The following is a 25,621-nucleotide window of genomic DNA, read 5'->3' on the forward strand; positions in this document are numbered from 1 at the left end:
GTGGAGCTGATATTCACCTTCTCTGTCCCAATCCTACTTATATTTGATGATCCTTGACCTTCACTGGTGTGTTCCATCTCCCGCCCTGACGTCTAAGATTTGCTAAACTGGGCACCCGCTATGAAGATACCAGTGGTCATCGAAATGCGTTGCGTCTCTTTAGGAGGAATTGTCTTAGAGAAATTATATCCTAGGATGATGCCTTCCGCACAGTGAGGAATTCTTCGGACAACGCTTCGAGCAGTATGACTGGCTAAAAGTAGAAGCTGGTTGGCCGTATTTTTCATAGATAGCACAGTACTCCATTCCGCGAGGCATCCATCTCTCCAGACGTAGACGAAGCTCACACGCTTCTCGGCATATGTGACATGGGTCGGCCAAGCGACGCCCTTGCCTCGCTGAAAGAGAAACGGAGCCGTGCCGCTTTCTGTGTATCGCATAGAAGTGGTGATTGGTCAAACCCAAGCAAGTGCTGTCGACTTTATGGAGAAAGTCCAGTATACAAAGATGTATATCAGTTGGAAGGTGTCACGGGCTAGAGCCCGGATTGATATCTCCGGCTTCGCCGGAGCAGTTACCGAGATCTGGCTCCGTTGGAGCCACTATTCTGCCGCAGTACGCCGCCTAACCCGGCCTGCTTCACCGCTGTTAGGTGCCTACCCTTGTAAAGTCCTTTCTTCCTTCTTCAGCTTAGAATAGTCAATCGACGGCACCTCTACGTTGAACAAGCCTAGGGGCCAGCCCCTTACAGAAGGCCGCTGAATGTCAGGCTCGTTCTCAGTGAGAGATTGTCGTTATTTTCTGGTCTGTCTTTTGATACCAATATGTTCGGAAGCATTGAGATGGGGTGGTTGTGAACACTAAGGGTTCCACTGTTGTGCATCGATGCAGACAACACACTACTGCCGCAGTGACCTTCAAGATTTTTTGACTGATCCATCTAGGTGAATTGAGACATCAAAGTCGGGTAAGATGATAATGGATGTGTTACTGGATGACAAAATTTTAAAGTTCCGCAAGTTTGTGAGAATGCTATTGTCGTGGCCAAAAAGGTGCGAACTTTGATATTTGTGAGCAACACTGTACACAGATACATGAAAAACAAGAACGACCCTTTAAAACAACTACGACCGTAGACCTCGCTGGGCTGCCTTCGACTCACCGAAAACGATTCCGTTACCCCGCATCGTGTAATTCGTGGGTGTATGGCAGGGCAAAACACACGATGAGGCGTCGAGGTCTTGGCCCAATGGCAGTCACGATAGTTGTACGCCCAACTATCACGTATGTAAGCCCACGAGACCCATCCAGCTCGCCACCGCAATGGCCTAACAGAAGGTCTACGTGTAAAATGAGGCTCTGTCGGTAATATCGTGAGTTTTTACAACAATACGTAAAACATCACGATAATTCGCCGGAGATGCCAATGATCAACCAGTAATACTTCCTAAGGCAGAACTATCATTATATACATACTGCAAGGCTGGTTCCACGAACCAGGAGTATCGCCGCCGCGGGATGAGACAGGCGAGTGGCTGTGCGAGATCGCCACCTTTGTATCTGCCGGAGAAGGCTAGCGGTCCCCGCGCCCGGTTGATATCGTGTAACATCAACGGCCAAACGGAGGGCGAGGCTTCGTCGGCACACATGACCTCTTCCTGAGCTAAAGTACCCCACACTGAAAACGCCTTGGAAGTGCACTTTGAAATGTGAGTCGCGATACACGATGTATCAGCCGCAGCTCTGTTGCGTGACGTCTCAAAAGTCCTCCGGGCGCTTGTAGAGGCGTCTGCGAGTCTTCATGACTTCATCTTCCGTCATCCGAGACGTGAACACTCCGACAAGCTCGTAGCCAGCCATGTTGATCTCTCTAATTGATTTTCTAGGGTTGTAGATGAACGTTGTTTCTCCAAAGAATCGCACCGCAGAGGGCTTGCGTTCTCTCGGGTGACTTCGCGATGACTGGAAGTATCTCCTGTTTGCATCCTCGGCTGTGACGCGTCGCTCGTACTCTGTGACTTGCCAATTACGCATGTCTTCGAGATATCTTGTGCGCGGCACGCCCTCCTCGGCTTCGCGGGATTCGTGATCTGCAGGACGAAGGGTTAGCGTGTTCAATGGAAGGAGGGGCCAAGGAGGCGAGAGACACACAAAACAAGCCGCCGGACTCGGTGCCCCAGTACTTTCGACTCGTGAGAGCCTTATTCTTGAGACACGACCGACGCGGTGTCGTGGGTGTATAAATGCGGTAGCATGCCATCGTCGCAGCAAGGGCAAGATGTGGAGAGGAGAAAGATGGTGAAGATTTCAGGAAGCTGGAGGCTTAATGACGCAAATTTGGGCTTTGCGGGAAATGCAAGGACGTAGAACAGTTGGCTTTGATTCAAGAGAGAGAAAGAAGGATTGATTTCTGGAAGTCGTTGTTTTGGCGCGGTTGACAATGACGGATTGTTCGCACAAACAAACGCTACCGTGGTTTGGACAGCAACAACTGGATTGTTCCAGAGATCAAAGAAAACTGAGAGAAACTCTGAGCTCGCGAGACAGAAAAAACGCGTTTAAGTAATTTTATTTGGCTGATCGCTCCCACCGTGCTCGACGGGCGCGTCAAGTGAATTGGGAATTGCCTCATTCAGATGGAATCGAGTCAGCAACTCTACTTCCGTCCCAGCTCCCGCAGAACATTGCCATAAGTAAATGCTCAACGCTTGAATTCAAGTGCCCTTGCGCTCATATCTTCCGCTCCTGTCATTCCCATCGCTAACGAGTTCACGGTCACCCGGACATTCCCTTAAAACCAGTCAGATGGTGACAATCAGACGGTCTCTTCAACAGCTTGATCTGCACCCCAAGCGAAGTCTTCATACCCTTGGGCGTCTCTGCCAGAGGACCGCTTTCGTTCGTCGCCTTGCGCTCCACGTCCACCTCATGGAGATCATCAATCCATGCTAGTAAGCGGTCTTCTTCCTCGAGCTGGAAAAGCTCGTGATATTGAGGCGTATCCGAAAACCTTACGCGGGTTTCCCTGGGCTCTTTTTGAATATCGGTATACTTGTCGAGGAAGCCTGCATTTGCATCTTCGACAGCACATCGTCGACGGTAGGCCATCACCTGTTGATTCCTTCTGTTTTGGAGAACAAGACGTGGGTCCAGACCAAGCTGCTGCTCTGATGATCCAGCATCTGTATTCCAGTTAGTGAATGACGGCTTTGACTTAGTTTTGAAAGGGGGCTTACAGTAGTAGCCCCATCCCACTGTGGCTACAGGACTCTTCCCCAAGGGGAAGTCGACAGCCGTTGTTTCAAGTGAGTGTGCCATTTGGGCAAGCCTTTTGGCGATGAAAGTTGTGACAATGCCAAGCGATGTAGCAAACACGATGGTATAGATCATGCTTGCACAACGGCAAGTCGTCTTTGCGTTTTTGAGGTGTGCGTTGGTGCTGTAGCGACTGGAAAAGTGATTTGGATGGTGATATGAAGATCAATGATAGAAGCAGGATTGTTTGGATTGTTTCGATGGACATTAAAAGGCTGGATTCCGAGACAAACGATCTGAGGCACCCTTCGACCCAGCGTTGTAAATACAGGTTCATGTTGCGCTTCATTTCTATCTTGCAAAATCTGATTTTTGAGCAATATACTAGCGGATCCATGGTCATCGCAGAGGTTAATTGCAGTGCAGCCCAATCATTTGCGGCATGGACACAATGGTGTCGCGCTGAAGAGCCCGCATCCGAACAGGTCACGGACTTGACGCATCGGAAATACGTGGGCGGTGCAAGCATAACTTCGAATCATTGCTCAAATTACGACTCAAAAGAAGTGATCGGGAGGTCTCCTAGCACAGCATACCTTCCTGCTTGTGTGTTCTTGTTGATCAACCTGTCTTTATTACTGCGCAAGAGTAGCTCCTTGTTAATCGGAGATTTGGTAGCAAATTGTATCTGTAGAAGGTGTAAGGGGCTGGCCCCTAGGCTTGTTCAACGTAGAGGTGCCGTCGATTGACTATTCTAAGCTGAAGAAGGAAGAAAGGACTTTACAGGGATAGGCACCTAACAGCGGTGAAGCAGGCCGGGTTAGGCGGCGTACTGCGGCAGAATAGTGGGTCCAACGGAGCCGGATCTCGGTAACTGCTCCGGCGAAGCCGGAGATATCAATCCGGGCTCTAGCCCGTGACATCACCCCCCCGCTCCCCTCCGGCGGCGCGCCCGCGGCGCTAAGGCTGGGTCTCCATCGTGCTCCATCGCAGAGCCATAACGGCGTTCGTAAGCCTCCATTGCTTCTGTCCCCTGGAGCGTCTCGACAGGCTCCCAGGTCCTCTCTGTATATCCTTCCCACTTAACCAGAACTTCGCGGCGTCGCCCGCGCCCTCGACGCTTCCAGGTAGCAGCGTCGATACTCTCTACACTCCAGGTCTCTTCGCCTTCATCGTCTATAATTGGTGGCGGCTGCTCGTCATCTAACGTTTGACCAGGTAAGGGGTCGTTACCTGCGCGCTTCAGGATATCCACATGGAAGCGTGGGTATATGGCTGCTGGTACATCAAGCTCTACCACGTATGGTGAGATGACTTTCGTAACTGTGTACTTGTGGTGTAACCAATCCAGTTTCTTGCAAGGCCTAGGGGATCTGTAATGCCCCATGTGAAGCCAGACTTTGTCGCCTACTTCTAGTCTCTCTGTAGGCTGGCGCTTCCTATTAGCCAGCTCCTCGTAGCGTTGCTGTGTTGAGGCGAGGGTCGATTGGGCCATATCCATCACATCTTGAAGCCTTGTTACCAACTTGCGGGCTTGGCCCTCACGGGTGCCTTCAGAGCTTGCTGGGTCTGCTTCCTTGACCTTAATAGGCTCTGGGTTGTATCCATGCTCTAGGAAGAAGCTACTCATCCCAATAGCGCTATTATCGCGGCTACAAAGCGCTAGCTGAGCTGCTGGAAGGTTACATGCCCAGTCCTTCTGTGAGTAGGTGACGTAGTTACGTAGGTAGGCCTGGATCTCCTGGTTCATCCTCTCTGGGCCTCCATCAGTCTGCGGGTGGTAGGCAGTGCTAAGCCGCTGCTCTATTCCTAACAGCTTACAGAACTGCCGCCAAAAGCGGCTTGTCCAGTTACTTCCCCTATCGCTCACAATCGATGTAGGGACGCCGTGGAAGCGGAAGTGGCAGCTCAGGAATCGTTCAGCGCAGGCTTCGGCTTCCATACTTTGCATAGCTTCGAGGGTTACGCCTTTACCTAGCCGGTCGATAATTACCCAAAGGAACCTCTCGTTCTTATCTGTAGGGGGTAGATCTGTGATGAAATCCATAGCAAGATCGCTCCGTATACGCTGTGGTATCGGCAGTGGCTTTAGGAGTCCCTTGCGGCGTTCTCTCCAGATATGACTTCGCCCACAACCATCGCAGTTACGGCAGAAACGCCGTACTAACTGCGACTGGCCAGGCCAGTAGAAGCGTCTGCTGACTAGCGCGAGGGTATTATCTCTACCAGGGTGGCCACTAAGCACTGAGTCGTGGATACTTTGGACGATACGAGTACGTAGCGTGTTCGCCTCCCTATCCAGGTCTTCGCTACCTGGTACCCAGATCCGATCTCTGAATAGCAGTCGGTTACCGTTATCGATCTCGCACTCAGCAATCTGAACCTTTAGCTTGAGGCTAGGTGGGAAGCTTCTTTCTCGTTGTTTCACAGCAGTATAGGCCCGCTGGTAGACTTCGTCTCCTGCTTGGGTCTGATCCCAGAGCTGCTGTAGTTCTTTATCGTCGGTAAATACAAGCATCGCTGGTGCTACCTCTACACGTCGTGTACGCGTTGAGGGAAGGGCTACTTCGGGAAGAAGCTGGAGAATCCGGCCTTGTTCGCGCTCGTCTTCTAGGGACGTAGGTACGTCTTGTTCACGTCTAGAGAGTGCGTCTGGCACTACCGCTTCGCTTCCTGGGCGGTACTGTATCTCAAAGTTATACTGAGATAGCTCCTCTGCCCATCGGCTTTGTCGTTCCGTGAGCTTCTGTTTCTGCATAAAGTACTTGAGGTTCCTATGGTCGGATAGGATCTTAAAGCTCTCAACGCTCTGTAGCTCTGCCCTCCATTCTCGCAGGCAGCTCATAATAGCTAACATCTCCTTATCGTGGATTGGGTAGTTGAACTGGGCGGCATTCAGCCGCTGCGAGTGGTATGCTACTGCGTGACGTCTTCCGTGCTCGTCTTCTTGCGATAGTACTCCCCCAAGAGCGAAGCCTGAGCAGTCAGCCTCAACGTAGGTTGTAAGCTCAGGGTCTAGTTGGTGTAAGACAGGCTTTGCTGCAAAGATCCTTTTTAGCTCTTGGAATGCTGCTTCTTGTTCCTCACCCCAGCAGAATGGGGCACCCTTCTTCGTAAGGGCTATAAGGGGCCCAGCGATGTTTGAGTACGCTGGGATAAAGATCCGGTAGTAGTTTGCAAATCCTAAAAAGCTCCGGACTCCTTTAACTGTCTTTGGCGCAGCCCATTCCTTAATTGCTCTTAATTTCTCAGGGTCGCAGGAGATGCCTATACCAGCTGTAACAATAAACCCAAGATACTTAACGGTCTTCACAGAAAACGCGCACTTATGCGGGTCCAGCCGGAGGCCAGCATCAGCTAACTTGCGGAGGACTAGCCGGACCTTCGCTTCGTGGTCCTTTTGTGACCCATTTGAGTAGATCAGTACGTCGTCCATATACGCCGTCGCAAAGTCGTCAAGGTATTCTCGAAGTACGCCATTAATATACCGCTGGAACGTGGCGGGGGCTCCTGTGAGGCCAAAGGGGACGACTAGCCACTCGAATAGTCCATATCTGGTCCGAAATGCTGTCTTATGCTCCTCCCCTTCTGCAATTCTAATCTTATGGAACGCTGCTACTACGTCCAGTTTCGTAAACCACCTTGCAGCGCTAATAGTCCGTAGTGTTTCCCGAATCAAGGGGAGGGGGTATCGGTCGCGCTTAGTGAGTTCGTTGAGGGCGCGGTAGTCAACACAAAAGCGTATCCCTCCTCCTGGTTTCCGTACGAACAGTACTGGGGCTGATGCTTCGGAGCTGCTAGCGCGGATGAAGCCCTTGTCTAGTAGGTCTCGCAGGGTCTTCCGGAGGACGAGGAGCTCTTCTCGTGACATCCCATAGAGCGGGCCCCATGGTAGTACAGCCTCGTTGCCCTTACTGTCCTGCTTGATAGGGATCTCGTGGTCGACCCCGGGGCGATGTGGTGGGAGGTTAGCAGCCTCATCGGGTTGGAATAGCTCGCGAAATTCAGCTAGAACAGCTGGCGGAAGGAGAGCCTTAAGGTCTGCTTTCTCTGTCTTCTTCGCGAGGGCTTTCTGTATGTCTGCCAGGCTAATAGCCCGCACTTCATATGCTGCAGTTTCTCCAGTTTGTCGTTGCGCCCTCTTGTAGAGCGTTGTAAAGGGGGCTCCTGGGAGGAGTCGAGCAGTTCTAATCTGGCGTATTCGTTCTGGCTCTTCCTCGCCTTTCAGTCGTAAGTCTACACCACCTCTCCTATGACGTATCTGTTGCGCAGAAGCGTCATATACGACGCAGTTCCGTTCCATCCACGGTTTCCCAAGGAAGAGGTCATCCCCAAGACCGCGGACAGTATACGCAAAGATCTTCTCATCATAGCCACATAGCTCTAGGTTAAAGACAACTACACCTGTCGCTTTCGTGGCGCCTGTAGCGTCGCTGAAGCTGCCTAGTATCCGCTCTGAGCGGTCTACTATTGGTAGGCGCAGCCTGCGGGCGAGGTCATGGTCGACAAGGGCGTATAGGTCGCACCCAGTGTCTACCAGGGCGTCTGCTTGAGTGCCCTTATGTATGCGGGCAGTGATCACTGCTGATTTGCTGCTCATGCGATGCTTGAACTGCTTCCATTCGATGATATCACTAGGCTTTGCCTCCAACGCCCGACTTTGCGTTGGAGTTACTCTTTTCCCGAGCTCTCTTCAGCCTCAGAGCTTCCCAGCTCCTCTGTGGCACTATCGTTGCTGCTCTCTTCTGACTTCTTGGCTTTCTTGACCTTCTTGATCTTCTTTGGCCCTGGACGCTTTGGCTTAGTGCACCGTGTAGCGATATGGCCGATGTTGTTACAGTTATAGCAACGCCGACTATCCTTCTGCGGTTGTTCACTACCCTCGGACTCAGACGAGGAGGAGTAGCGTCTGCGGCGCTGCGGTTCCGGAGCTCCCTTCTTGTTCCTCGCGCGGCTTACGCCAGTCATCACCACATCACCATCGTTGTCGTGGTGCCTGCTTGCTTCGGGGGCTCTAGGGTAGTACGAGCTGCTTCTGCGCGTTGTAGCTGGAAGCCTCTCCAGCCTTGCGGCTACGTCTTGTACCCGCATGAGCCATCCATGGTAGTTATCGACCGGAAGGTCGACAGTAACGAGGGCTCGTTGGAGCCGCGTACTAAGTGCTCCCTCGAGGAGGGTTATCTTCGCCTGGTCTGCCCAACTAGCCCCCCCAGCTTCTGACAATACTCTCTCGTATCGGGGAAGAAAGGAGGCGAGGGATTGGTCGTCCCGCTGACGGATCGTTCGCAGCGTAGCAGCTGCGCGGGAGGCAGCACTTGGGTCCTTGTACGTACGGTCCAAGTACCTCATGAACTCAGAGGGGTCTCGCTCGCCCCCGGGGCCTCCGGCGGCGTAGAAAGTAGCAACAACTTGCTGAGGGTCAACGTCGAGTCGTGAGTTGATATAGTACCAAACCTCGGCGTTACCCCCCATAAGTCCTGCATCTAGGGTTGTCTTATCGCGCATTTGCTGAGACCACGCTGGGTAGTCTTTGCGCCTTCCCGTGAACTTCGGGGGATTCGGTAGGGGCTTTCTCCGCCCTTCGGCTACCATTACTGTATCGTCACTCGGAGCCTGTATAGTCGTATCGGCTGTGGACGGGGTCGGTACGCTACTCGTAAGCGGCGTAGGGGTTGCTCTATCCGGTGACATAAGCCCATTCAGAGCTGTCAAGAGCTGCGTCATCTGGGCCGTCTGCTGGGCCATTTGGTCCTGAAGAGGACGTATGCTTGCGTTAACCGCTTCGTTGATCCGGCGGTCAATCTCGGCGTTCATCGCGTCGTTTGCGCTACCCTCTGGCGAATCCATCGTGTCGCTCTCGTGAGGTTTCGCGTAGCGTCTTCTATTGTTGAGCTTAGAATATGTAAGGGGCTGGCCCCTAGGCTTGTTCAACGTAGAGGTGCCGTCGATTGACTATTCTAAGCTGAAGAAGGAAGAAAGGACTTTACAGGGATAGGCACCTAACAGCGGTGAAGCAGGCCGGGTTAGGCGGCGTACTGCGGCAGAATAGTGGGTCCAACGGAGCCGGATCTCGGTAACTGCTCCGGCGAAGCCGGAGATATCAATCCGGGCTCTAGCCCGTGACAGAAGGTGCCTATTCATAAGTACCAAGATGGGGTGATCTCTGATGAGCGTGAAACCGCTACGGGTAAGAAATCAATATGTTGAGTTGAATTAGTGCTTCACAGGGTTTTGGTTGAGGTCGAGTCTTCTTGGGTTTTCATTTTTTGAAGAATTCTTTTGTGAATACTTGTATGACCAGGGATACATGAGAGGTCCCCCTTACTCCAACCACCCCCTACATATCTAGTAAACTACCCTCAACTACTGCCCCATCGAGCTACAGTGCTGCCTTGAGTTCCGCCAACAGGCTCTCTTGCTTTGGATGGTTCAACCGGTTTACTTCGCGATATTGGGGCTTCTTGGGTTTTGTCAGGCGGTTGTTTGTCATCAAACTTAGCAGCAAAGGATATGGCAAAACTCTCCATTAGCGTTAGCAATGAAAGTGTTTGTCTACGCGTCGACTGCAGTCGACTATGAATAGGTTACAGAACTTGAAGACCAAATAAGCTTCTTTCGGAGCCATCAAGCGCTGCCGGTGGGAGCCGTAACCTTCGGCCTCGTTTCTGCCGACCGCCGAATTGCGATCATAAGCTATTAAATATTGAGCACAAACCAGGGCCTGATCGACGCTCACACCATGCACCCCGTCGCGAAACAGAACATGGCCATTTCCCGTTCGGTCCTTGGCCCCCAAGATCAATCACGTTCGCCTTGGCAATTTCTACATCATGGCGGCTTCTGGCGATGGGGTTGCATCGGCTCTGGGATTGAGCTCGTATCTGCCGAATGAGGGGTTCTGGCATGCCAAGGCGGACTAATTCAACACTTTCTTGTCAGGACCGCTCTCCACAATTTGGTCTCGGGAATCTTGTGCTTCAGCCCGAAGTCAATCGGCCTTTTTCAGGCGCAATAGAAAATGACAAGGTAGTCAGTAGGTTGGAGTGCAGAATGTCCCGACTTGCTAGCGATGCCAGAGGCAACAACGCAGAGTCATGAGATTAAAAAACGCGGGGGATGGCGGATCGTGCAGGAGCCCACTTAATAGAGTCTGCCATTCCATACGACTGGTCTAATTATCTGCCCCTGATAATGCGTGCGGTCAATTTAAGAACCGAGAGCCTAGACACCAAACCCGATGCTTCCAGACTCAAGAACCTTGCCTACACTTTGAGTCGAGAGATGAACTTCGGATGGCGTTCTTCTCCTCCCGGACTAAGAGTGGGACTTTGACTTCGTGAGACAATCGTAAGTGGCTTAGGCCTGAGGTAAAAGATTTTGTCAATTTGAGACGTTTCCCCTGGATGGCGACATATTCACCGTACTGCCAAGGATTCATATTTCGTTGGATAGAGTGTCACGCTTCTCGATCTCTGCGAGGCAACTTGAGAGCCAAGCCACATCCGTCATTTAAAGGCACGAATCGGAGAGTGCAAAAGAAGAAAGAAAACAAGCTTACTCTGTATTCGGCGGACTGGGGTTTCATTCGCATAGAGAGCTGCCAGAAATCAACGACCACGACAGCCAAACAAGCGCTGCTGGACCGCCAATGAGCGATGCCAAGCCCCCAAACTGGTGTAATGCCAAGAGTCAACATGTGAGCCAAGGTACGGAAGTTTCAAAGGCATGAATCAGGAAGGTCAAGAATTTAGAGTAAGCAAGCCACCAAGAACAAACTAGCAGCTCATCTGTCTGTTTGCCCCTGTCAAAGTTCCATTCGTGTAGCACTCGACCGACCTGGGCGCCCTAGACTGGCGTACAGCTCGTGAACACCTGAGTGACCCCGGGTGGTCCGGAGTCCACGGTGAGCAGCGCCGAGCCGCGCCCAAGCTCGTGGCAAATGAATGCGGAGGATGCATTGCCGGTTCAAGGGGCCGGCTCAATTTCGTCCTCCAACGAAAGTGCTCCTTACGGGCGCATCTGCTGAGACTGGTGCGCATCTGGGGAAGACAATTGTGCGTCTTCGCCGTCTCCACTAGATCGCAAAATGATATAAACAAGCCGCCGTGTCGTTTCCCGGAAGTGGGCAGAAAGATCATCACCCACGATCCTTCACACCCCCTTACCTTTCAGCCGTCTGGAATCACTAATACAATGGCCAAGTTTTTCATTCTCACGGCGGTGCTGGCGCTCGCCTCATCCGTCGCCGCCCAGTGCGGCTCCGGCACCCCGGACGCCCGCGTCACCGGGTCCGGAAGCTCCTTCACGGCCACCAAGGGCTCAAGCAACGTCTACACCGGCTCCGACTACCGCGCCGCCATCCAAGCCGCCCTCGACTCCATCTCCTCCGGCCAGCGTGTCTCCGTCATCGCCTCGGGCTCCATCGGCGCCAATACCATCACCATCGCGAGCGGCAAGATCTTCGAGGGCTGCGGCACCATCAACGTTGCCACTCGCTCCGGCCGCGGCGCCATCGAGTCTACAAACACCCAGGGCGTCCAGATCCCCTACCTCACGATGACGGGCAACCCGTACTTCGGACTGCGCTTCAGCGGAACAAAGGATCTGACCCTTGGCGCAATCACGATGAACCTCAGCGGCGGCCTCGGCATCCGCTTCGACCGTGACTTGGCCGCCAACTCCAACGTCAAGATGGGCGTCATCCGCGTCACCGGCGCCGGCAGCCACGCCGTCGAGACCTGGAACATTGACGGCCTGAACATCGACCAGGTCATCGCCCGCAACGTCGGCGAGTCCGGACTGCTGCTCCAGAAGACGACCAACGCGCGCGTCGGCCTCGTCGACGGCAACAACGTCGGTGCCGGCACCGGCTACGGCACCCTGCGCTTCGCGAACAACAACGGCCAGAACCCCAACGGCAACTACAACACCAACGTCTACATCGACAAGGTCGTCTCCCGCGGCGGCGGCCGTGGCGTCTTCTGCGTCTCGCAGTCCGGCGCCGCCGTCATCACGTCCGTCGACCTCGCCAGCAACGGCAACAACGCCATCCTCATCGAGAACTGCTACAACCTCTCCATCCGCGGCGGCACCGTCAACGGCGGCGGCGAGGTTCGCCTTGCTGCGCGCTCCGAGTTCCCCAACAACCGCGACATCTGGATCACCCTCAAGGTCGACGGCACCACCGTTCGTGAGTCGCCCTGTGGTGAGAACACCAACTGGACCCTCACCGGCAACGGCGCGAGGAACATCTGCTAAGCGCCGGGATACGCAAATCGGGCTGTGTCTTCATTTCATTAGTACATTATTCCTTTTTTGGCTTCGAAGCCATTGTCCATAATTCCTTTTTGGCTCTTGGTGGTGCTCGGTCGCACCAAGAGGCTGCAAAAATACTGAGCGGATCATTCTTTGTGACGGGGAGTAAACGTCTGGCTGGAGATCGAACATGAATTTTGCTAGTCAGAATAAAAGGTTGCTGCCACTGAATCAGCATGCTTCGCTTCCGTCTTCGGCTCTCTTCCCACTGTGGGGGTTTGATGTGTTCTCCAGCGAGTTGCACCAATCATCGTCATCGAGTCTGTGGACATGGTGGATTTAGTGTCGGTCATCTCGGGCCGATGCCTAAATCTCCCACTTGCGGTGGATCCTTGAATCATTTCAAGCTTCACAGTGGTCGCTGAGACCACAGAGTTGCATCTTTGAACAGCATCCGCGCGGGAAAGATGTTGGCTAACCTCGTGAATCCACCGCCGGCAGAACCTGGCGTCATTCCTGTGCATGCGCTCAACGGAAATGTTGTCGATCACAGCTGAACAAGGAAACATTAAGCACCACTCACGCTCTCAACTGTCAAATCGTCGTAACAAGCTTACAGGGCCTTATGGCAGCCGCCGGGGACTCTCCGCATCTACTCCGCACGACCATTCAAAAACAACATGGACGTTGCGCCATGTCAACCAACATACCTCGGGTCTTACCAGCCTCCGCGACCGGGCAAGGTGTTTAAATTTGCCTCATTCGGCAGTTCGAATTTTCACATCGCTATGAAGGTCGTCTGATAAACCCCAGAAAGCAGCAATCAGCTGGTTTGGGGCCCCGCGATGAGACAGCTGAGGAAACTGAGTCAATCCGTGTTGTTCCGACGCGACGTTCAATCCATATAAGACTTCATGATGCCAACTTTCATGATATTTTCTACACGCGCGATAAGGCCCGTTTGTTTTTGATAGCCTTTGAACCCGACAGGCAAGATGTTGGCCCGGATCAAGAATGATCCCCTCTACCAGGACCTCAACTGGCGCCTGATGCTCATCGGCTGCGTCGCCAACCTCGGCGCGATGGGCTTCGGCTTCGATAATGGTAACTTGAAACAAAGTGGGAGGAGAAATACTGAAACTAACAATGACAGGCTGGTGGGGAGGTGCGCTCGGCCTATCGCAGTTCCAAAAGAAGTATGGCGAATATGACGACACTCTCGGCCGGTACGCGATCCCCGCTACGAAGACGTCTGTCGGAACGGGAACGGGCTCGGCTGGTATCATCATCGGATGCATCCTCGCGCCCTTTGTCACTTCGAGGTTCGGTCGCAAGAAGTCCTTCTTGGTCATCTCTGCTCTGATGGGCACCGGCGTTGTGCTTGAGTCGTCTGCAGTTACGTCCTTCTGGCAATTGGTGGTTGGGAGAATTATGGTCTATGCGGGCATGGGACTGGCTTCGAACCTGACGCCCATGTACCTGTCTGAGTGCTCTCCTCCGAGGATTCGAGGTAAGTTGATAGCCGATGAAAGCAAAAGATACCGAACTGACGGTAAACAGGTGCCTTTCTGGCACTCTACAGCTTCTTCCTCTCTTTCGGTGTCTTCATGGCTGCGATTGCAGTCTATTTGTCGCGTACTAGGAATGATCAATGGCAGTACCTGTTAGTATTCATACGGACTCAACGACTGCCATCAGTTGCTAATTAACAACACAGAATTGTGATCTTGTGCCAGCTCTTCGTCCCATTGGGCTACGTCGTCATGTACCCATTGATGCCGGAATCTCCCCGGTACCTCATCTACCGCGGAAAATACGAAGAAGCTGAGGAGGTTCTCAAGAAGCTTTCGAACCACCCCGAGACGATCGCACAAGAGGTCCAGCTCCTCAAAATCCAAGTCGAGGAGCAGCGCGAGCTGCACAAGGCCACATCTCTGAAGGACTGCTTTAAGGGCGTAAATCTGCGTCGTACAATCATTGCTATGAGCGTGCAGATTCTCCAGCAGGCGCAGGGTGTCTCGTTCATCCAGAACTTCATCGTCACCTTCATGCAGCAGCTTGGATTCCCCGACTCCCTGCGAACGAACGTCATGGTCACCGGATGCGGTTTCGCGGTGCACTTCATTACATTCTTGACTTTTGATAAGCTTGGTCGTCGACGATCGCTCTCTCTGGGCGCGGTGCTGCTTGCTGGCATGATGCTTGGTACCGGCGCCGCGACTGCGACCGGGTCTGCGGGCCACTACTCTTCGGCGGTTGCCAATGCTGCCGCTGCTCTCCTTATTCTCTGGTAAGCGAGGTTTCCTGGTTCAAGAGATTGTAGATCATTTTGATTGACCAAAAATTAGGTACTCGATCTACGGAATAACGTGGGGCCCCGGATGCTGGGTTGTCGCAGGAGAGATCGGCACCGGCCAGCTTAGAGAAAAGACTCTGTTCCTCGCGTCTATGGGCAGTTTCCTCACGTCGGTACCGATCAACTTCGTCAACCCCTACGTTCAGGCCAAGCTTGGCGGCGGTGTCACATTCATTTACGGTGCCTTCTCGGTTGTCGCAGCCATCTGGGTGTTCCTGATGGTCCCCGAGACGAAGAACCGCTCGCTGGAGGAGCTTGACGAGATGTTCCAGGCCAATGTGAAGACCAGGGAGTTCAAGAAGTACGTGTCGACTGGCTTGGGTGCCCAGATCACCATGGCGGAGGATAAAGGTGCCAAGAAGATGGAGCTTGAGCAGGAGGAGGATGCGTGAGCAGGATGTTGTTGTTCCAAGTAAAGAGCAATGCCTGAAGGGAACCACCAAGCTTTGAAGGCATATCATGCGTTGGGAAGTTCTTACAGTTATCATCTTCTAATGAGCGTGTAGCTATGGAAGGTTCGATTATCACCACCCTCAATTCGATGCAGCGCAACGAATAAAAATGAACCTTTCCATCCCCATGGGTAGAGAAAACAAAGCTTTTCACGGCGATAGGGGGATTACTGTGTGTTGAGCTCTATGCTATCTCTGAACAATTGAATAGTCTATCTATTAAATGAGGGAGGGCTTGGATCCATGTTCAGCGCGGACATGTTGGTGGCACTACAGTTAAGCCTCTTTCAACATTTCAATTGATTAATGGCATGAGTTCTCAGTAGATCGATCAAAACGAACCATTGAACCAGTTATCCCTTTTTCTACGCAGAGCGACTTTCAATGGACTCCAAATGTGGCCAAGACATTGAATTCCAACTGTCAGATTCTGTATCTCTTGGCTGGCGTTTTCCTTGTTGGTTCCCATTTCAGCGCAGAGACAACCTAACAAAGGCCCCATGCATGAATTTAAGCCCCCCAAAGCCCCCTAAAACCAGCTTTGTCTGTACATAGTAGTGTTCGCTCGGATCCTGTGAGACAAGGGTGGCTATTCCTTCCTGTTTAAAATGGGGATGGGCAGGGCTTGCCGAGGGGGCCGGAAATTAGCACGATATCGGCCGCCGCTGACAGTGCCTCGGCCGAGCTTTGTTACAACGTGGTCCCAATTAAAACACACCGCATCTTCAAACGCCGACGACAACGACCATCACCAGCGCAGCCCCCCTTAACTCGGATATCAAGCCACACCACACCCTTCAATAGTATTCAACAGGGGAATAAAGTGCCAGCCACCCCTCGCCCGCTCTTATTCGCAACAGCCCGCGGGATTGCTTATTCCCCCTCTTGCGCCCACAATGCCTGGCCTTCTCGCCACGGCGTTACAATCGGCAACCCTCAAAGCGTCCGCCAACTTCACGGCCCAGATCGTCAACCAGCACCGGCAGGGCGGCGCCGTGCCGCTCGATGTCCGGCGCATCTTTGAGTTTGCGACGTTCGGCTTCATCCAGGGGCACATGAACTACTGGTGGCAGCATTTCCTCGAGGACCAATTTCCCAACTCGGCCAGCAAGGCAGCGGCCAAAGCGGCGGCCTCATCGTCATCGTCTATCGAAAAGGGGGAGGAGAAGCCGGAAAAGCCGGAACTGCTAGTTGTCGGTGGACAGCAACCACCCGCGGGGAAAAACTACTTCAATGTCGCGCGCAAGGTCGTGGTCGACCAGACGCTGGGTCTGTTCATGATGAACTCGGCCTTTCTCATCATCACGTCGGCGCTGAGAACGGGGAGCGCGACCATCACGTACCAGATCTGGAGCGAGAGGATCTTCGACTTGATCAAGGCGGCGTGGAAGCTGTGGCCGCTGGTGGCATTTTGCAACTTCTGCTTTGTGCCTGTCGGGTACAGGGCGCTGGTGGGGATGACGGTCGGCTTCGCGTGGAACATGTTTCTCACTTTTTTTCTGTCATGAAAAAGGCTGGTGGAGGCGGGGCGGTCATCATTTGCATTTGCATGAAAAGGCATAGACTTTTGTTTCTTCTTCTTCAGCTACTGCATAGCCTGTATTACAAGACTTCTGGGGGTACAGCGGCTCTGGTACATGTACGGTTTCTACGGCAAGATATCCTTTTTCACAATTCATCATGAGCTTCAGTCTTCTCAGCGGCCTTCGCAGCCGTCGAAGTCGCGTCGCCAGGCTTGGGCCCCGGGATGGTGAAGACGATGCGGCGGTATGAGACCAAGGCGCCGTCCGAGACCTCGAGGATGAGATGCAAGTGCTTGTCATCGTTGGGGTGGCGGTTACGGCCCTCGGCGCGGAGGACTTCCTTCGACGGCATGGTGACGGTGATGATGGGCGAGGTCGTGTCGCTAAGTTCAAGCCTGCCAACATCCCGTCCGGGGCTGTTGTTGTTGGAAGAAGGCTCCAGGTACTGCCACCACTTGTAGGTCAGGTCTCCTCCGTCCGGATCGCATGACTCCCTCGCATCTAGCCCAATCTCCTGCTCCTCCTTCACGATCATCTTCACGACCCTGCGGGATTTGTCCCCGTTGAGTACGACAACTGGAGGGTGAGGGGCCTCGGAGAACTCGGAGCTGCCGCTCCACTTCATACGCGCGGCGAAGTCGTTCTGGAACGCCTCGCGCCACCTCCACACAGTCGCCTGGGCGCTCATGATGGTCTTGCCCGAGTCCTTGATGACGTCCACGCTGTCCGCAAAGTGTCCCTCGCCATATGTCACCGGGCCGTAGCGACCTCCCCATGAGCCCCATTCAGGGTGCTCGGGATCCGACAGACCGTTAGGGATGAGGTACAGCAAGGAAGGCGTGTCTCCTTCGACAATGAAGTCGGCATCGGGATACTTCCCGCCCAGGGCGCTGACGCTCTGAATGTTCTCCTTGATCCAATCGGCCGACACAACATCCTTGCTGGCGAGACTAGGGAAGTTGTAGTACTCCTCACCCGAGATTCCTCCCCAAGCAGCCAGGGCGTAGCGGTTGAAGTGGTGGATGCTGGCGATGAAGAAGAGTTGTGGGAAGTTTCTCCGGATCCAGGAGCCCGTGTTGTCCTGGTCGGAGATGCTGTAGGCGCGCAGCTTCGAGACGAACTTATCAATCTCGTCTTGTGACCTCGTCGCGTTGACGTGCCACAGCGCCTGAGCCAGGACGGACGCACCGCCCCAAACCGGAATCCAAAGGGGTTCGTCCGAGGCATCGACCGCCTTCACCAGCCTCTCGGAACCGTCGCTGTCCTTGCCCTCACCGACGCCATCCATCCCATAGACAGGCAGTCCAGAAGTGATGAGGCTCCTCAGATAGCTGGCTTCGGGCCACCCGGATGCATGCTTCTCCAGGTTGGGCAGCACCTCCTCGTAGGCGTCGACGATGTCGTGCATCTGATCCGGGCGGGTGGTGTCGTTCAACCACACGCTCGTCGTAGCCACGAGACCTTCCACGCGGAGCTCATTGGAGTAGACGAGCAGTCGGACCAGAGACTGCGCGTCGTCGGGCTCATTGGCGATGTCGCTGAGGAGGAAAACGCGGGGCTTGTCGGGAGTTGCGGCCGTGCACTTCTCGGCGGCCAGGGTTGAGCCCACCGAGGACAGCAACACGGCTGCCGTTGTCAGAGTCCGCGGCAAGACCATGATGTTCAGCGAATATGATAGTGTCTTCTTGATCTTCCCACGTTCAGCAATTGTGATTGATATTTTTAAACAAGTAAAAGTGCAATCAAATACGACATGTGCCTTTCACTGTAACCACCGACGGCGGAAGCGAGCGCTTCAGATTACCCCTTTCGGCGGGGCGTAACATGCCTGTATGGGTCGATAGAGCCCCTCAGCTTTACGTCACCAGCATATGCCGAGCACGGCACACGGCGAGTTGGTTCTTGGGAAAAGAATTGGTCGAATTTTTTACCATAAATGTTTTCAAGGAAAGCTCAGTTCTCAATCGCAGTTGGAAGTGAAGCTCTGGGCGACTATTTCCTGACATGTTAACCGAGTCCGCGGGAATGACCCATGTCGCGCGGCAAGGGACTCTGGCGCAGTGTAAACAAAAGTGCCCGGACAGGGAGTTGATTCCAGAAAGACGGTATGACTGTAGTCGGTCTCCCTGAGTCGTCTATCGTAGATTCTAAACTACTGTGACTGGACGCAAATGTGATTCTCTATACGCCACTCGGTGTCCACGGGAAGCGCGCGATCGTCCGGTATCATGCGTCCCCACAATCATGCTACACCCGCATCTGCATCTCTGGACTCACTTGCTCCCATTGCCTGCTAGGATGTCACTGTGTCGAAACAAATCCCGGTGCAAGCATTGATCGCCCTGCTCTTATTCACTGATAAATGAAATTGAAGTAGTTAGCAACACGAAGACTTCATGCCGAGCCTGGAATGAGATGGATATTGATGAAAGAAACGCATTATTATTGATCATTAATGAGAGGGGTATCATAGCGTCGCTCTAAGAAGTCTAATAACTCTGCTTTGGACTGTTGAATTTCATCCATGGCTCATACGAGCCTATACCAGACTCTTTGGAATAATCGGTCCTTGCCGGGAAAGAGGAGGGGATTCTGGCACCATTGCCACTTCTCTGAAATCTAACAAGCTTTGGTGTCCCTGATATCCTCTGAACAGTTCTTCGTGATACAGTTGCTGGGGGCTCATAACATCTGAGTCAGTCGTTCCTGCTCTTGACGGTTGGCTGGGGTCGGTTACGTGAATCAAGTACGGTTTCCGGGTAGAGACGGAGGAAGTGTCGCTCCGTAGTAACAGTCTAGGAGTGAAGTGCTGGAAGAATTTTCTCAGCGTCGGCATGGAGCCGCAGATGATGAAGAGATTTGTTTCGACAAAGCTGATCATTCCAACGTCAGAATCCATAGGTGACATCAGAAGGAGTGGAAGGACGTACCTCCAGACGTTTGCGGGAGCACTATCCCACGACGGGTCGCTGCTTCTGAGAAGTTGGGGCAGGAGCACTAATTTGATGATGGAAGTCGATATCGTCCTGTGATGTTTAAGCCATCAAATCTGACCAAACGCACCCCTGAAATCCACTCACATGGACCCAACTGCAAACATAGCCATGGCCCCCATCTTCTGGGCCATTCCCATCCGGAGACTGCATATCATCGGGATCGGCAAAACGAACAGCATAATGTCGGTGACAATATTTGCGATGGAGTTCGACATGTAGAGCGGATCGGCGTCGATGCAGGTGCCCCCAGATATCTTGATATCAAACCCCTTTCGTATGGGTTGGCACCGAACGATCATGACGAATGCGACACCCGCCGTAGTGGTGGCAACGAATAAAATCGAGGCCCAGACTGCAGCACGATACTTTTTCTGCGGAGAAAGTTGGAGGTATAGTACGAGAAGCGACAATTTGGCGAATCCATTACAAAGCACGAATAGAGGGCCAGCGACGTAGGTTATCTGGTGTCGCATCAGCTGCCTTGTTCACATGTAGTTGCAGGTCGTTGCGCGGGCTTTTCTCACCGCGAAGTATGTTTGGAATCGCGATAACGGCATCTCCCATGCGTGGGCACACATGCCTCCGGCAGCTATTGAACCTGATATCATCATCTTGATTAGCAGTTCTGGTTGTTGAACAATATCATGACTCACCGACGTATACCGCCTGAATAGTGACAGATGCCATCTGTCGGGTACCATCATCAACCCGAGCTCACAAAACGTCCGCGGAGCACAACTCACCCAAGAAAGACACATAAATGCTGCTTACCTCGTCAGCAATTCATTCTTCATCATGTATCTCATGATGATGCTCTTGATTAGTTCCGCGCGATCCAGCTAAACTTTCACATGCGCACATGACCCCGCACACACTCACCATCGTCCACCTGGAAGCCGTTCGACAGCCAAATCTTTGTGTATAGTCTCTGTAGCAACGCTATGAGTGCGATCGGACCGCCGATTCCGAACACCAAGTAGTGTTCCAGCACGAGCTGCTGCTGCGGGTGGTCGAAGTCGACCACGTAGCCATCCGGCGGCTTCAAGAGGGTCACGGTGCCATTAGTGACCGGAAACTCGGACATGGTGTTTGCATTGAAAACATGGCCTGCCTTTCCCCAACGCCTTTGAAGTGCGGAGGCGAGCATGAGTCTATATCCTGTGGGATGCGGTTGGCCAGTGCATCCTCCGTCGGTGAAAGTTTCCTGGGCTGCCCCAAGGCCTCGGTCTAGTCCCCACTTGATGGGCAAGTCGGAGGGTTAAAAGCTGCCGTGGGACTGATTCATCCAGTCGTAGTCCCTTGCCGACAACCTTACGAGTAAAACGGCCGAGCAGAAGTTTGCCAATTGTTTAGACGTCAGTTTGGATCCCCTATTTGCTACTGATTTTATCCCATGAGCTACCAGACGATTTCCCCTTCGGCACTTGTTTACACCACACAACAAGACACTGCATATGATTCACCATATTTCATTCAATACAGAATACCTGATTCAAGACGCCCTGACCCTATCCAAGCTCTGCTTAGAGTTCACATAACTCAGATCAAAAGTCTTGGCGCACGTGTCGTGGCCCTCGTTGTCCTTCCCAAGAGAGGCTACAGTTTCGTTCACGGACGACAGACCGCCTTCCAGTCTAAACATTGAGTTTCTCAAACAGCTCAATCATTCGTGGAAATTCCAAGGCAAACTCTGTGAGGGTGTCTGATTGGTGCCCGAGGCCTCTGTGATTGGCTCTGACGATTCTGTCCGGACTCGGGATAAGGTTTGGTGCGTTTCTTCCACCGTTCCGTGTTCTGGGGCTCCCCGGTGAACACGGGCGCGTGTTTTCCTGGGAAGCGAGGGGGAACTATGAGATGAGCTTGTTTGAAGACGAGAGCCAAGTCGAAACTCAAAAGAGGAATCGTGTGCGGTCCCGCAACGCCCGCGCGCGGGGTACGACGGTAAGTCGCCGCGGTGGGAACATGAGCCCAGCGTATTCCTGTACGAACTCGCCGGGCCCCCATACGAAGTTTTAGCCTTCGTTTTGACCGGAGTTCAACGACGGAGTTTAATTCAGACGCGATAGTAGAACATCCCTGCTACTGAGACGAACAATCGACGTGGCAGTTCGAGCAGCATGTCTGCCTGCCACAAATCTTGGCTGTTCCTCGCACAGATGCAGCACCCGCCTGTCAGTCAGGTTGAGACGAAAGAATGGCGATGTGCCGAGCTGCATGGATACATGAATACCCGCATCAATAGTACCGGCCCGCCACATCACCAATGTCAATATTATCAGTTGGATCAGTCCAAGATCAACGATGGTCACTTCTCAAATGAGAATGTCAGTTTTTCTGGCTGGGGAGCTACTGCTGCAGATTCATCAATCATGTCAAGGTTCAGTTCCTCTTCCCCTGGCGCAAACACCGTGTCTATTGGATATCGTATTCGCAGCCGACGGGATGTCGCGCCTTCTTACGTCCGCATTTTTGCACGGACAAAGCGGTGTGACCCTGACGAGTCCCCGGGTATCGACGTGTGACGAAGGCGGTGCGGTGCAACTACTCGGACGCTGGATATGCAACACAAGATCTCCGCGACCAATCCGGTGCGCGCTGGGTGACGAAGCGGCTGATTACGATTGACCTGGCGGACAGTAAGCGCTACAGCCCTCAAAAGAAAGCAGGGTCGCATGGGGGTGGGGAGTCAAGAAACGATTATCTGACTACCGGCTGGGCATTGCACAGCAATTGGGAGAACCAAAAGCACAAGACGAGACCAGGTTGAAAATGAGAGACACGGCGGTTGCAGATCCTCTTGGAAACTAAAAGAGAGGTTGTCTTTGCAACCCCATCAACGCTAACGGTATTTGGTAGTTGGAGGTATTGAAGAAGTGTTTCAATTAACCAACTTCCCTAAGCACCGGAAGAGTTGTTATTCATGACTCGTCGATCATCAACTGTTCAATCTGACAGTCTGCAAGTCTGTGAAACGGATGTAGGACCTTGCATCGTGCAATTGCAGTGCTTTCGCCAATGCGTAGTTCCATGGAGCGATCCATACCAAGCGCCGTCAGCCATGCAGAGTACCGACGACCATGCCCAAGTCGACATTGATAGTGGCCAGGCCTTCCCCTCCATGACAAGAACTAGAGCGAAACGAAGCCTCTTGGATGTCTTGTTTTTTCTGTTCTCCACTTGGAGCAGGAGATCATTCCACGGGATTTCACGAGCTTAGACAACTCAGCGGACGGATGCCTATCCACCCGCCCGCATCGTTCGAGAGAGGCGGCAAACCCCCAGAGGCGGTTTTGAGACTGACAGCCACCCCATGTGGGCACGTGCAGATCCTACGGGTGTATTTCGAGGTGATATTGATGAGATTTGGACTCCACGTCCTTGGTTCGGGGTCATTTTGGGGGTGAGGGTGGTCGCACCGCAATTCTTGGGGTCTTGTTGGAGCAATCTGGGGCCATGTTGGGTGGCATCGCCTTCGATGGCGACGAGAGAGGTAAGTCGTTCAACGCACCAGAAAAGGTATTTGAATTGAATATAAAAGATCACGTACATCTCTTCGGTTTCGCGAAATAGCATCCTGGCCATCCCTTCCCAGTCCATCATCCAGACGGCAGAACTTTTCTGGAACACCACACTCTCCTGTCCGAATACTGCGGCCTCCTCCGCAAATCTTCACCTCCCTGAACCTTGCCCAACCTTATTCCTCCCCAGACCCCTCTTTCACGCGTGACAAGAGTCAGTCCGGCTCGAGCTCGGAAGCCATGAAGTTCACCGTAGGCCAAGCCATCCTGGCGCTGCTCGTCCCAGCGGCATTGAGCGTCGACATCACCGGCGGCCGCAGCCCAAAATGCATTTGCGTCAGTCTCACCACCACCATCCTATCCTCCAATCTTTTTTTTTCACGTGGCGCCGTCGGGACTTGTTGCTGACAACCGGACCAGTGTTCCGCCCTCGCCAAGGACCCTGAACTCGAGGGCAAGGTCCTCATGCCCGACACGGAGACGTACGACAAGCGGCTGCAGTCGTACTACTCTGCCAACGCGGCACAAGCCGCTTGGTGCATGGTTCTCCCAACGAGTACATCCGATGTGTCGCGCATTGCCAAGATTATCTCTGAACACCAGTGTCCGTTTGGTATTCGGAGTGGTGCACATTCTGCCTTCAAGGGGGCTAATGGCGCGAAGGATGGTATCACTGTTGACTTTGGTAAGTACTCAGCTATGCTGGTGATACCCTGGACTTTCACTAATACTGTCTCTAGGCAACTTGAACACGACAACCTACAACAATGTGACCGAGATTGCTTCGATCAATCCTGGTTCGACCTGGGAGAAGGTCTTCACTCTGCTCAAGGGCGAGAATGTGACTACAGTTGGTGGTCGAGCCTCTGTCGTTGGTGTTGGAGGTTTTGTTACTGGCGGTGGTGTAAGTTCTTCCGTTCTTTCGAGGCTTATTGGCTTTTATGTCCGAAGTCTATTGCTAAACACCTTTGCAGTACTCCTTCCACACCAATGCGTATGGCTTCGCATGCGATACGGTGACCAACTTCGAGATCGTCCTCGCCAACGGCACTGTTGTCAACGCCAATGCGACATCCAACCCAGACCTGTTCAAGGCTCAAAAGGGCGGCTCAGGCAACTTGGGTTTCGTCACCAGAATTGACCAAAGTGAGTCCATGAAGAGGCAACACTTATGATACGCAGACACTGACACCCCTCACAGAAGTTGTCAACTCCACCGATATGTGGGGAGGTCTCCGGGAGTACGACGAGACCAACAGGGACAAGCTCTTCCGCGCCTACCTCAACTTCGCCGATAAGATGGACCAAGATCCCGCCAGCCAGAACATCGTGGGAATGTCGTACGGGACTCATCGGACTGTTGGACTCCAGGCAATTTTGACCAACAGCGCCGGCGTCGACGATGCTCCTGCCTTCAGCGAGTACGAGAAGATCAATGTCACGAGCAACACTTCTCGAGTCGCAGCCGTTGCGGAGATGGTTCCCGAGTTCACTGGACCTACGCCACTGGGCCTGTAGTAAGTACAAACTTGACATTATTTCGTTGTCGAATCCGTACTGACCTCCTTTTCTCAGTGCTAACTGGTTCGTTGGCCAATTTCGAAACGATGTCCGCATGATGAATTTCGTATACGACGAGCTGCAGATGCTCGGCAAGCATTACTTGGACCCCGTGGCCGACGAAATGGCGAAAAGGACGAACAAGACCGTAACATACGACGTTCTCGGACAGTTCCAGCCATTCACGCAGTCCATGGTCAAGCACGGCCAGGCCAACGGTGGCAACATTCTCGGCCTCGAGGACGTGGTGGCTGATGGGCCGACGAGCAACTGGCTGCTTGTGCTGACCTGTGACACCCCTGAGCTGCAAGATAAGATGTTGCCTCACATTCTGGAGTTCCGAGAGAGAATCGATGCGTATGCCAAGTTCATTGGCGTGTTCAAGGACTGGAGGTATCTCAACTATGCTTGGGGCGACCAGAACCCGATTGCCACGTATGGTGAGAAGAATGTGGCGTTCCTGAAGGATGTCGCCAAGATGGTGGATCCAGATGGCGTTTTTCAGAAGCTGAGGACCACTGGGTTCAAGATCCCGGTCGATGCGAAGACTACGCATTGACTTTGGTGACAGTGGTTATAGATTGTAGGTCTATGATCGAGCCTTGTAGATGTTTGTCAGATAGGATGTAGTGTATAATTCTAGTAAATGCTTTTGTGTAATTCTCACATTCGAAGAGCAACTCCTAGAAGGATCTCAACTGGCCGC

The 25,621-nt window shown here is 53.1% G+C and overlaps 9 protein-coding genes across 9 annotated transcripts; 4 read left to right on the top strand and 5 right to left on the bottom strand.

Moving 5' to 3' along the window:
* Positions 1-1,758: 1,758 nt before the first annotated feature.
* CGGC5_v001760 (uncharacterized protein) lies at positions 1,759-2,260 on the bottom strand (the record flags this gene model as incomplete). The annotated part of the gene is made up of 2 exons (XM_066150883.1): positions 1,759-2,090; positions 2,152-2,260. The coding sequence occupies 2 exons, from the start codon at positions 2,258-2,260 to the stop codon at positions 1,759-1,761; spliced, it is 441 nt and encodes a 146-aa protein (XP_066009966.1).
* Positions 2,261-2,775: 515 nt separating this feature from the next.
* Positions 2,776-3,390, bottom strand: CGGC5_v001761 (uncharacterized protein; the record flags this gene model as incomplete). The annotated part of the gene is made up of 2 exons (XM_032023884.2): positions 2,776-3,182; positions 3,237-3,390. 2 exons carry the CDS (start codon positions 3,388-3,390, stop codon positions 2,776-2,778), a joined length of 561 nt encoding a protein of 186 aa, XP_031879324.2.
* Positions 3,391-4,177: 787 nt separating this feature from the next.
* CGGC5_v001762 (Transposon Tf2-6 polyprotein) lies at positions 4,178-9,102 on the bottom strand (the record flags this gene model as incomplete). Its single annotated transcript, XM_032023887.2, has 4 exons — positions 4,178-4,431; positions 4,489-6,294; positions 6,343-7,889; positions 7,931-9,102. 4 exons carry the CDS (start codon positions 9,100-9,102, stop codon positions 4,178-4,180), a joined length of 4,779 nt encoding a protein of 1,592 aa, XP_031879293.2.
* A 2,346-nt stretch (positions 9,103-11,448) lies between these two features.
* On the top strand, positions 11,449-12,513 carry CGGC5_v001763 (uncharacterized protein; the record flags this gene model as incomplete). Its single annotated transcript, XM_032023888.1, has 1 exon — positions 11,449-12,513. One exon carries the CDS (start codon positions 11,449-11,451, stop codon positions 12,511-12,513), a length of 1,065 nt encoding a protein of 354 aa, XP_031879292.1.
* A 992-nt stretch (positions 12,514-13,505) lies between these two features.
* ght2-0 (High-affinity glucose transporter ght2) lies at positions 13,506-15,258 on the top strand (the record flags this gene model as incomplete). Its single annotated transcript, XM_032023889.1, has 5 exons — positions 13,506-13,614; positions 13,664-14,020; positions 14,071-14,173; positions 14,228-14,800; positions 14,859-15,258. The coding sequence occupies 5 exons, from the start codon at positions 13,506-13,508 to the stop codon at positions 15,256-15,258; spliced, it is 1,542 nt and encodes a 513-aa protein (XP_031879295.1).
* Positions 15,259-16,214: 956 nt separating this feature from the next.
* Positions 16,215-16,826, top strand: CGGC5_v001765 (PXMP2/4 family protein 3; the record flags this gene model as incomplete). Its single annotated transcript, XM_032023890.1, has 1 exon — positions 16,215-16,826. The coding sequence occupies one exon, from the start codon at positions 16,215-16,217 to the stop codon at positions 16,824-16,826; it is 612 nt and encodes a 203-aa protein (XP_031879294.1).
* Positions 16,827-16,986: 160 nt separating this feature from the next.
* Positions 16,987-18,498, bottom strand: CGGC5_v001766 (uncharacterized protein; the record flags this gene model as incomplete). The annotated part of the gene is made up of 1 exon (XM_032023891.1): positions 16,987-18,498. The coding sequence occupies one exon, from the start codon at positions 18,496-18,498 to the stop codon at positions 16,987-16,989; it is 1,512 nt and encodes a 503-aa protein (XP_031879297.1).
* An 882-nt stretch (positions 18,499-19,380) lies between these two features.
* On the bottom strand, positions 19,381-20,921 carry CGGC5_v001767 (Satratoxin biosynthesis SC1 cluster protein 4; the record flags this gene model as incomplete). Its single annotated transcript, XM_066150884.1, has 5 exons — positions 19,381-19,714; positions 19,772-19,867; positions 19,922-20,298; positions 20,362-20,426; positions 20,717-20,921. 5 exons carry the CDS (start codon positions 20,919-20,921, stop codon positions 19,381-19,383), a joined length of 1,077 nt encoding a protein of 358 aa, XP_066009965.1.
* A 2,369-nt stretch (positions 20,922-23,290) lies between these two features.
* On the top strand, positions 23,291-25,474 carry yanF-1 (FAD-dependent monooxygenase yanF; the record flags this gene model as incomplete). Its single annotated transcript, XM_032023893.2, has 7 exons — positions 23,291-23,327; positions 23,546-23,691; positions 23,776-24,040; positions 24,096-24,259; positions 24,330-24,501; positions 24,557-24,872; positions 24,931-25,474. The coding sequence occupies 7 exons, from the start codon at positions 23,291-23,293 to the stop codon at positions 25,472-25,474; spliced, it is 1,644 nt and encodes a 547-aa protein (XP_031879298.2).
* Between the last annotated feature and the right edge of the window lie 147 nt (positions 25,475-25,621).

Source organism: Colletotrichum fructicola (assembly GCF_000319635.2).
Source record: "Colletotrichum fructicola Nara gc5 chromosome Unknown KSG_Nara_v1_contig01, whole genome shotgun sequence".
In the NCBI taxonomy this organism is placed as follows: domain Eukaryota; kingdom Fungi; phylum Ascomycota; class Sordariomycetes; order Glomerellales; family Glomerellaceae; genus Colletotrichum; species Colletotrichum fructicola.